General features: G+C 42.3%; 1 protein-coding gene across 1 annotated transcript in view; it reads left to right on the plus strand.

Annotated features, from left to right (window-relative positions):
* The window catches only part of LOC105618818 (trithorax group protein osa), a 23,903-nt gene extending 13,157 nt beyond the window's left edge, over positions 1–10,746 (plus strand). Inside the window, exons 5-20 of the mRNA XM_012200347.1 lie at positions 1,687–1,834; positions 2,221–2,319; positions 2,548–2,873; positions 2,948–3,344; positions 3,436–3,561; positions 3,672–3,853; positions 3,981–4,022; positions 5,008–5,205; positions 5,978–6,197; positions 6,452–6,628; positions 6,797–6,956; positions 7,040–7,301; positions 7,384–7,549; positions 7,648–7,958; positions 8,209–8,448; positions 8,743–10,746. Coding sequence (XP_012055737.1) covers positions 1,687–1,834; positions 2,221–2,319; positions 2,548–2,873; positions 2,948–3,344; positions 3,436–3,561; positions 3,672–3,853; positions 3,981–4,022; positions 5,008–5,205; positions 5,978–6,197; positions 6,452–6,628; positions 6,797–6,956; positions 7,040–7,301; positions 7,384–7,549; positions 7,648–7,958; positions 8,209–8,448; positions 8,743–10,746 — 5,058 coding nt within the window. The remainder of the gene's footprint in view (positions 1–1,686; positions 1,835–2,220; positions 2,320–2,547; positions 2,874–2,947; positions 3,345–3,435; positions 3,562–3,671; positions 3,854–3,980; positions 4,023–5,007; positions 5,206–5,977; positions 6,198–6,451; positions 6,629–6,796; positions 6,957–7,039; positions 7,302–7,383; positions 7,550–7,647; positions 7,959–8,208; positions 8,449–8,742) is intronic.
* Positions 10,747–11,251: the final 505 nt, after the last annotated feature.

Genomic DNA, 11,251 nt, shown 5'->3' on the forward strand with positions numbered 1-11,251 from the left:
TGCGAATACGTTCCGTCTTCTCTTATTGTTTCTCTCTCTCTCTCTCTCTCTCTCTCTCTCTCTCTTTCTTCCTCCGCCTCCAGTTGCTACTCGTCGTGCTTTAAGTGGAGAGCCGGGTAACGCCTCTCCTTCGATCTCTCGCGTCATGCCGAGAGTCCTTGTGCCGGACGGCCTATGTACCGTACATTCGCTCGTATGCCCGAGGAAGTGTTTAATCGCCATCCGCACGGAGCAACTATACGCGGCCTGGTAGGTGTAATGATGTGCCTGAATTTTCTTTCGTTCCTCTCGGCCTCACTCCGTTCCCCTCGTCTTTCGCGCTATCTCCCTTCCGCCGATCACGTCTCTCTCTCTCTCTCTCTCTCTCTTTCTCGCTCGCTTCATCCCTACCTATACCGTCTCTATCTATCTCTCTCGCCGATTCTATAGCTCTCCTCGTCTCCGTTCCACTCTCTTTCTCCTTCTCTCCTCTCGCTCTGCCCGCCCCTTCTCTATCCTGAATGCACGCACACGCGCGCGTATTCACGCACACGCAGCGGGCCCGCCGCTCGTTATATGTCGATGCCTCGTTGTGACGGACGAGATCCCGTACCCAAGTGCGTGTACACGCGGGCACATGCACACACCGATTTCGACCGTGGGGTATACACACGGTTGTTGTGCGCTCCGTGGACTGTGGCCGAGAACGACGCCGCGTGCCATCATCGCGTTACGGCGAACAATCGTCGTAAGCAGGATCTTGTTCCGCCTTGTACCGCTCGCTACGCGGGATACGTGTGTGACAAGACGTACATTCGTGCGCGAGATATATACTAATCGCCGCGCGCGCGGACTCGAATAACATGGGCGACATCGCCGTTGCTGGGTTCTCGCTTCGCTTCGCGCCGCTTCGGACGGCCGTCGTCGTCATCGCTGCCACCGCCACCGCCACCGCCGCCACTACCACCGCCGCCACCGCCGTCATCGCCGTCACCGTCAGTATCGACGTCGATTGATTTTCCAGACGAGGAACACGCGATCCTCCGTCGCTCCATCGTCCGAGAGCTACATGAGAGCACGCCCGCGTCGTCTGTAGCCACGAAGGCGGCACGAATCGCGCTAAACAGGACCGCCGATGTAGCAGTGAGCACACACGCGACTTCTCATCGAGTCGGTCTCTCATACTGCAATTCACCTTGTTAAAATGATCTTCTCTCTGATTTCGGAATCCATTCGCAGATCGAACTCGTGTGTCTTGTATGAATCGCGATTGTCAACTGTTTACATCAAGAACGTTTCCGTATCTTGTATTTTTAACTAGTGTCCTGCTATCGCAATGACTGAATATTTGTGATGGTTCTACAGTGAGAACGTTCATTAGTGTGTTGACCTACTTCAAAAAAATTACAACTGATATTTGTTGACTAATCACATGATGTATGAATTTGGGATAGTCGTGTGAAAAGTATTACAAAATGTATCTTCTTATCAGCTGTTTAAAATCACGCTCATACAGTTTTGTTTATCATAAATTAACTGTAGTAAAACTATGAAACTCGAATCAAATAAGATGAAGCTTGCACCAAAATTTATAACATTTCTTATCAATCATACATTCGTACTTTATATTATTTTTCTTTTATTTTTATAAGTAATCTCTTTTTTATTATTACAAATTGTTATCTTATGGTTTAATTCGGATTGCAGGAATTATCAGGACAGAATAGTAACGACAGTTCGAATGGACCAGCTTGCCCAGGGACACCAAATTCTCAGGGGATGAGACCTACCCCGTCACCAACAGGATCCACAGGTTCTCGCTCGATGTCCCCTGCTGTTGGTCGGTCTTTTTTACGTCTGTCTCTCTTTTCACTCGCATTTGTATTTAATAATAGAATTTCTAATTGCTCTGTACAGGATATCCCAGAGTTACAGAAATGTTTATGTTTAATATGTAACGATTTAGAGTTGATTCTTTTCTAAAAAGAAAATTTTACTTCTATTTAACTTTTCAATACATTTGGGATGCTCTGTATAGGACGCTCAATGTATCCAAATAATTAATATGTTTGTGTTCTCTTTTTCTTAATAATAATATTTTTAATAATGATATGAAGAATATCTTATAATTTGGATGTTATATAAGAGAGTTTATCTTACTATCTTTTTCTTTCTTTTTTTCTTTTTTTGCATTGTATTATGTTGGAGTACCTTTCTGAAAATTTATTCTTGAATGTGCAGGCCAACAAAACGTTCAGATGCCTCCACGTCCGTCGAGTAGCCAGTCGGATAGTAGTGGGCCAGCACCGCGAATGAGTCACTCTCCTATGACCACTCAAGGTACAAATTCTGCTTTTTCTGCTTTTGGGTACATTTGAGGGGATACTATTGGCGCTACTTGCGTCTCATTCTATCTTCATCGTTTATTAGATGTAAAGCAAGGATAGAAGAATGTCATAAATAACGTCTCTCCCGAACATATCTCTAATCATTCGTTTTTTTATATATTCATCTGTAAATTGTCATATTAAAATGATAATAATAAGGTGAAATGATCATTGATTTTAGGAGCATACCAGCAACCATTGGGTCCTTCACCACATATGCATAGTTACAAAATGAACAGTACTGGTCCTGGTGTAGTACAACCGGGACCTGGTTCGACAGCTCTCGGTGGGATTAGTCCAATGGGTGGTGGAATGGGCTATGCAGCTGGTGGGACAGCTGCAGGTCAGCCTGGAGGTTATCATGCACAATCTACGTATCCACCTCCTCGTCCTCATATGCAGTTTCCACAAGGATATCCAACGCCTGCGAACTCGCAACCACCACCCAACAATCAGTATCAGCCTCCCAACAGACCGAATAACTTAGTACAATATCCACCGTACACGGTAATAAACGTTTAATCGACAATGCATAGCAATGATTTATTTCGTTATCTAAGCTAACATGTCTTGTCTTTTAGCATAAAATGGGCTTTAATAGTGTACCTCCGGGAATGCCACCGAGTCCAGGACCGCCGCAAGTTTATGGTGCTGGTAGTGCAACCGCAATGGTACCGCCAGGCGCCCCAGGAGTACCTGTCATTGGTAATATGGGACCGCCAGCGAGCTCGATGGGTCCACCACCACCGTCTCCTAATCACATAAGTAATCAACCACCACCGCCTACCAGCTCGGCAGTACCACATTTACATACACCGGCAGCTACGCCGCCTCTCAACCACGAGGGTAGCCCGATGCCACCTCCGAGTACAACACCGAATTCACATCCCGCCTCAGCACCAACTCCTACCAGCCACAATTCCGCAGATCTCACAGCTGAGACTTCCAACGACAGCGGTATAACCACGACTGCTTCAGGTGAGTGAAAATATCTTAAATCATGTAGACTTTCTCCTTTTATTATTGTCTGCGCACAAATGAATAACAAAATTGCATGTTTTATGCATAGGTACGTCAGCTATAAATGTCATATCTACTTCAAGTGGTACTGTGACATCTGTAATAACAACAGGTCCAGATGGCACGTCTCTGGATGAAGGTTCGCAGCAATCAACGTTATCTAATGCATCAGCTGGTTAGCATTATTTATAATTATTATTTCTAAATCTGTTCATCTTTGTTCATGGAATTTAATCTTGTAAAACTCGAGTTGCAATTATTTTAACAAAATGTATTTACAAACAGCCTCTGGTGAAGATCCAGCATTTACACCAAAAGTGCGGAAGGAAATGATAGGAGGATATCACAGTCATCCTGCGACACCACAGAGCACTGTTCCGTCTCCTGGCGCTGCTAGCATTAATTCGATTCATGAGGAATATTCTGATATGAACAGCCCTGGTTGGCCGCGTACTCCTGCTAGTCCTGTACGTATTTTCCACATACACGTTCACACGTGATTAACACATTCTAAATTAGCAGTTAACTCATTATCACAGATGAAGTTTAAGTGCAATATATTATTTGCATTTTTAATATTTTAATATTTTACAGGTATTTAACAGTCATGTGCCTCAAGACCCGTACAGATCTAAGGTTATTGTTTTTTCACTACAAATATTTGTTATATCGTCAAGATGTCATTCCCCTTTTGCACTCCACGCTTTAGACATTTTTACTTTACACTAACTTTTCTTGCTTGACACATGTGCATCGTATTACTCTCACAGATCATAATGCCATATTCATAAAAGCTACGTTAAGTATATCGCTTAATACTTAATATAGAATTTTAATAATCTAATTTCTAATTTATATTAATATTTTAAAGTATGTCATTTATTCTGATAATATTAATGTAACATTTTTATTGAACAGTCAATAATAGCACAATAATTAACTACTTCTTTTACAAGATTGCAAAAGAATTATAATATAACCTACGTTTTAAAAAGTAATATAGTGATACAAATATTACCACAGATTTATATAGTATTACATAAATTTTGCAACAATCTCAAACGTTACGTAGACGATTTATTCAGACATATTGATATGCTTATTTCTCAATACAAATTTCTTTTTATATTTTATTTCTTCATATCCGCATAATGACAAAAAACTTAATAATAATTATCGCATGCATTAAATTACTGGGCTGCATATTATTTATTGCTGTTTCATTTAATTTCTAACGAATATTAAAATATTTTTAAACATACATTGAGAGAAAGAAATAGTTGTCAAAATCTTTAAGAATATTAATATTTCCTATTTATTTACTATAGATTTATTTAAAAATGTAGGTTTTATTAATGATAAGAATAAGGAATATCTTAACAATTGGTGTTAATTAAAAATGTTTGAATGGAGAAAAGAGAGATATATACAAACTATATTTATGCATTAGATAATTGCTACAATTGGAATTATGTTCGCAGCTTTGCAAGAATAATAATTATTCTATGTTTTAGTTAGATCGATAATACAAGACATTTCTGACGAATTGTATTAATAAAATTCCATACAAGATTCTCATATAAGAGTTATGCTAAAGAAGCGTAATAATTGCGACTTTCAGAAGACAGATAGTCTGGCAAAATTATACGAAATGGACGAATCGCTAGAACGAAGAAGCTGGCTGGATAAGCTAGTCAACTTCATGGAAGAACGAAGATCACCGATCACCAGCTGTCCTACCATCTCCAAGAACCCCCTCGATCTATTTCGGCTTTACCTCTACGTGAAGGAGAGGGGGGGCTTCATGGAGGTATGCAAGGTGCAGTGTAGTTCCATCTAGCCCTTGGTGTCTTACATAGTTTTTGTATCGTTTTTATGTATTTTTACATTCTTTATATTTGTTCTGCACACTGTACATTTTTGAGGTGTCTTTTGTTGATTACTCCTTGCTATTGGTGCTCGATGATTCAAAGTATTTCTAAAGTTTGCGTCGAGCAAACTTTGATAAAACTTTGATAATTTATCAGAGTTCAGATCTGAAATTTAAGTAATTTGTATTGGAACACCTCAGAATACGCTTTGTTTTTTTATGTCTAGTTGAATTGTGCATGATACACGTTGTATAGTTGTATTATTTTTGCTATTAGTATCCCTTTTTAATCTGTGTCTAAATATTAGGAAAAAAAAGAAAAAGAAATGCTTAACATATCTTTTCTTGAAGTAGTTGTTCAACAGTCGAATATGGAAACACCCTGATCTACAAACCTTGGTGCTATATGGAATTATTCTAATAATCACACAACGAAGATAAACTTTTAATGTCGAAATATTACAATAACGGTAATCGTTCCGATTGTACTCTGTGTATTTCTCTCATCCTTTTTTTAATTTTTTTTATACTTGCATGCATTTAGAGATTTCGCCGATCCATATCATTTTTTTAAGACCTCAAGACTATAAAACGTCGGCGATGCCTTTTATATTATTGCGTTTCTTTTGGACATGCAGATTTTTTGTCTGTGTTTGAAATTCGACGTGAAACTCTTTCGCGAGCATAGTAAAGAATATCTATGTGTAATTTCTTTCTGTAGGTGACGAAAAACAAGACGTGGAAGGATATAGCTGGTCTGTTAGGCATTGGTGCCAGCAGTAGCGCTGCTTACACTTTGCGCAAGCATTATACGAAGCATCTGCTAGCATATGAATGTCACTTTGATCGTGGCGGTGTGGATCCGCAACCCATTATCAATCAGGTCGAAGCGGGTTCGAAGAAGAAGGGATCTAAGGGAACTGCTTCCGTACCATCGCCGGGTATGAATTATATTTTACATATACATATATAATGTGTCCAACGATTTTTTAATATCTCCTTGAATCCTGAAATCATTCTGAAATTTAATTTTTATTTTGAAAAACTCCTGAAAAACCCTTGCAATTTCAGGACTGACTTGGAATTTTTATCATTCTTTTATTCCGAAAAAATTTTTTACTCCCTAAAATATTATTTGTACAAAGCTTTCTTGTATCAAGAAACTTTTCAATTAAGAAATAATTTGTTCTCGCAGGTTCTTCCAATTCTCAAGATTCCTTTCCCGCTGCTGGATCAAGTAACGCTTCTATGGACGGTTATGGAAGCTACCAGGGTAGTTACGCAGGCGGTACACCCGGTGGTCCATCGTCAGAGTATACGCCGCCACCACCTAGGCCACCCAGCCAAAGCAGTGCACCCTCCGCCCATCAAGGTACATTTTTTACATTTCTTCTTGATTGTGCATGCCATTAGAGTCATTTTTATCTGTTGTAATGTTATACATATTATAGAATTTGTCGAATACATTTATTCATGTATTATTAAACATTATCATATTTTAAACATTATCAAGAACTTTATAACAATTTTGTTTTTAAAGGAATACAACAAGGCACTTACCAAAACACAGGCTCTTATCAGAACTATCCTCAAGAACAGTATATACGGCCGCAGGGAAACGCGATGTCTCAACAAGGAGAGTTCAATCAACCGTACTCACCCAGATCGCATTATCCTCCATATGTACCGGATGTCGACAGGTGAGAGTTAGGCGATCACGTATTTCTTGTTTCAATAATGTTCCTCGGGGAAAAACATTCATATTCATTTTCGTCGCGTACAGGGGATATCCGAGTGGTAACATGCCGCCGAACAACGCTACTGGACAGGATATGTACAACAGATACACCAGCGGTCAACAAGGTCCCACTAGTTATCCCACGGGAACGCCTCCTAATGCGCGGAGCAATAGCTATCCTTCGGGACCGCAGACTCATCCGGTCACTGTGCAACAGCAAACGGCGACTAGCCAGCCTTCCTCGCCTTCGCAACCGCCAACTGTGTCGTCATACTCGTGTCCGCAAGACTACTATCGACAGGAACAAGTAATACTCGATGTCTTTATATTAATTATATTTGATAAAATGATAAAATTAACAATCTTTCATATCTATCATTGCGTTGCAGAGTGCATATGGAGCGCCCGCTGGAACTCAAATATATACCGCAAGCGGATCGGCTAACAAGAACATGCCACCACCCCCTCCAGGTCCCACTCAACCTAGACGCCACCCAGACTTTGCCAAAGACCAACAGTATCCCCAATATAATCAACAACGACCAGCGTATCCAGGTGAGATAATCGTCGATAATCATATATTACTATTTCAGAAGAAATTTTGCTAAGTGAATATTTTAATCTTGATTGCCAAATGCTATTTCTTGCTGCAGGATGGCCAAATACAACTAATCAATACAATAGTAATAGTGGAAACAATAGGGTTCAATACCCAAGCCAACCGGCACAACCGCCATCACAACAACCACAACCGCAGCCGCCGCAACAAGGAACTCAAGTTGTCACCGCTGCCCCAACTGCTCCAGCAGTCAACATGGCTAGTAATCAACAATGGGCCAGTCAGCCATCGAATAGGTCCCCATCCCAGCCGTCTATAAACGCTATAGCGCACCCGCCTCCGCCGTGGGATCATCGTTACACGAATCAACCGTCCCCTTTGTATCCAACACCCGGGAATCATCAGGTACGTGCTTAATTCTGCAAACAATATTCTCGTAAGTTGATTCTAAAATAATTTAATTTAATAACGAGAAACTTAACAAGATTTATAATATTTCCTAGTATATAAATTCTATACTTGGTAATCTTTAATTGTTTCGTTATCATAGTTATCGTTATCATAGTTGCCTAGGACTATTTATTTCATGATATGTGATCATTTCAATCAAGTTGTTTCATAGATAAACGAAATATCATCGTATTCTTTTGCACAGACTCAACTCGGAGTAAATCCCATGATCAGCCAACAACCGACGTCAAAGAGAGAAATGACATTCCCTCCTGACAGTGTAGAAGCGATCACGCCTCTTTTGTACAAGCGACGAAAACTGACGCGCGCTGACGTAGCGCCAGTAGAAGCTTGGCGCATCATGATGGCTTTGAGATCGGGTCTGCTCGCTGAAAGCTGCTGGGCCCTTGATGTATTAAACATTTTGTTATTCGATGACTCTTCTGTGAGTATATTTTTTGCTATCATAATTATTTTAAAGAAAAAAAACAATGGTTATAGAATTTATATGAAATTAAAAAGATAAAATATGCAACAAATGTGAAAAATATATTTCGTTAAGATAATAATTTATATTAACGAATCTTTCGTGCCGCAATTACTTATATATATTTTGAAAACTTAATTAACGTAAAAAACATTCATATAAAAAGATATTAAATATTTTTATATAGATTATATAGATAATAGAATAAACACATACGTATATACAAAATGTTTATAAATTTTCCGTTTACAGGTAAGTTATTTCGGATTGACACATCTTCCCGGACTACTAGACGTTCTGCTGGAACACTTCTCGCGTTCTCTCTCCGACATGTTCGAATCATGTGTAAACGATGACGATCGCTATTGCCAGGCCGCAGATGGTCCGGAGGTAGACCTCGGTGCGGTAACGCGCCCGATCGATTCGGAAGATCGGACGAAATTGCTGTCGACATCGAATTATACGTATCTCTCGAGGAGAGGTCGCCCCGTTAAGATCGTCCCTCGAGATGATGATCTGTTTGTTTTGGACACCCGGAGGCCTTGGGATCATCAGGAGTGCGAGTCGGAAACCGAGCCGTGGCAAGTCGACACGAACGCGACTAAATACATCGTCACGTGTTTTCAGTCTGAGGTGAGCTCGGTGCCTTTCGCCCGTTTATTAAGGGACGAGAAACCGCCATTGTTGCAGAAGGAAGTTGATAGTACAGATTTGAAAGACGAAGCCAAAGCGGACAGTGTCGGTGGTGTCCATGAGACGTTAGACTTCACTCACAAATCCGGTGAGCTTGGCGACAAGCAATCTAACAAAGACAGTGGCGAACGCAAGCAGCAGCAACAGTTGGACAAGAAAAAGAAGACGAAAACTTTGAGTGACGTGCTGTCGAGGATCAAGAAGGAGCCAGTAGAGATGAACGATCTCACAAGGGAGCTGTTCGAGAAGAAGAACGACGGCTTTAAAAAGGATTGCGACAGCGAAATGACGAAAGCAAACAACAATATGGGTGAACACTTTGGCAGTGATATGTCGAAGAACGACGAGGACTCGTTGCCGACGCAAAATGGACTGAATGAATCAGTAGCGACGGTTTCAGGCAACATTGATAACACCATAGATAAAGCTGAGATCAAGACAGAAACAACAGACGAACATGAATTGCTAATGACGAGAGACGACAGGGAGGGACCAAGATTACAAATAAGAGATCCGGCAGGAACGTTAAAACGACGGAGGATAAGTGATTACGAGGACGAGAGCTACTCCAGGGACGAAGCGAGTCTTTACCTGGTGACGGAAACGCAGGACAACCTGGCCCGTCGTTGCGTATGCCTGTCAACAATCTTGAGGAATCTCACTTTTATCCCCGGCAATGAAGCGGAATTCGCGAAGAACGTTACGTTCCTCAGTCTATTAGGCAAGTTATTGCTGTTGCATCACGAACACCCGATACGGGCGCAAAAGACTCGCAATTACGATCGTGAAGAAGACGCGGATTTTGCGGACTCGTGTAGCAGTCTACAAGGCGAGGGCGAGTGGTGGTGGGACTTCCTGCATCATGTGAGGGAGAACGTCCTCGTGATGGCCGCCAACATATCCGGCCACATGGATCTGAGCCAGCATCCGGAGGAGATCTCGCGACCAGTGCTTGACGGCCTTCTTCACTGGGCCGTATGCCCGGCTGCGCATGGTCAGGATCCTTTCCCAACGGTCGGTCCGAATTCCTCGTTGTCGCCGCAGAGACTCGCGCTTGAAGCATTGTGCAAATTATGCGTTACCGAGTGCAACGTTGATTTGGTAGTGGCGACGCCGCCGTATTCACGATTACAGAGACTATGCTCGGTGTTGACTAGGCTCCTCTGCCGCAGCGAAGAACAGGTGCTGCGTGAGTTCGGAGTGAATCTACTGCACTTCTTGTCGGCCGCGGACAGCGGCGTCGCGCGCACCATCGCCCTGCAGACGCCGTGCGTTGCGCTGCTTGTTGCATTCATCGAGCAGGCCGAATCAAGTGCAATCGGTGTCGCTAATCAGCACGGTCTTGCGGCTCTGCGCGACAATCCCGAATCGATGGGCACCAGCCTGGATATGTTGCGACGTGCAGCCGGCACGCTGCTCAACCTCGCCAGGCATCCGGATAACCGAACTCTCCTTCTGCAACACGAGTCCCGTCTGCTCGCCTTGGTGATGAGCCAGATTCTGGATCAGCAGGTCGCTGCGATAGTCGCGCGCGTGTTATTCCAGTGTTCGAGGGGCACGTAACTCTCTGTCGTCGGTCGGAACACTACGCGATTCGCGCGGATTATTATTAACGGTGCCGACGGTGACAACGACGAATAGACGCACGCGACGGCGACGATGTTGTGATGGTACGACGTTGTGTATGGACGGTTGTAGTGCGTTAAAAGGCGGACGTTGTGGGGAAAGCGGGAGATAGACGGATATATATGATGGAAAGAGACGAGGGAGAGTGACGAGGCGAGAAAGACTCGCGCACGTGATAGAGTGAAGGAACAAAAGTGCTGATTAAAAGCCATGGCAGCGCAGTTGTAGTTTTATATCGATTAAACAGGAAGTAAGAAAGTTTAATTATTGGTGTTAGCGTGTAGGTATACCCGATGCGATATCCGCCTGCCGGTATACCTTCCCCTTCGATGAATTGGAATAATATCGATAGTGTAAGATATTTCATAGTTAATGAAAGAAAAAAAGCACACACACACACACACACACACACACACACACACACACACACACACACACACAC

Source organism: Atta cephalotes (assembly GCF_000143395.1).
Source record: "Atta cephalotes unplaced genomic scaffold scaffold00018, whole genome shotgun sequence".
Taxonomy (NCBI): Eukaryota; Metazoa; Arthropoda; class Insecta; order Hymenoptera; family Formicidae; genus Atta; species Atta cephalotes.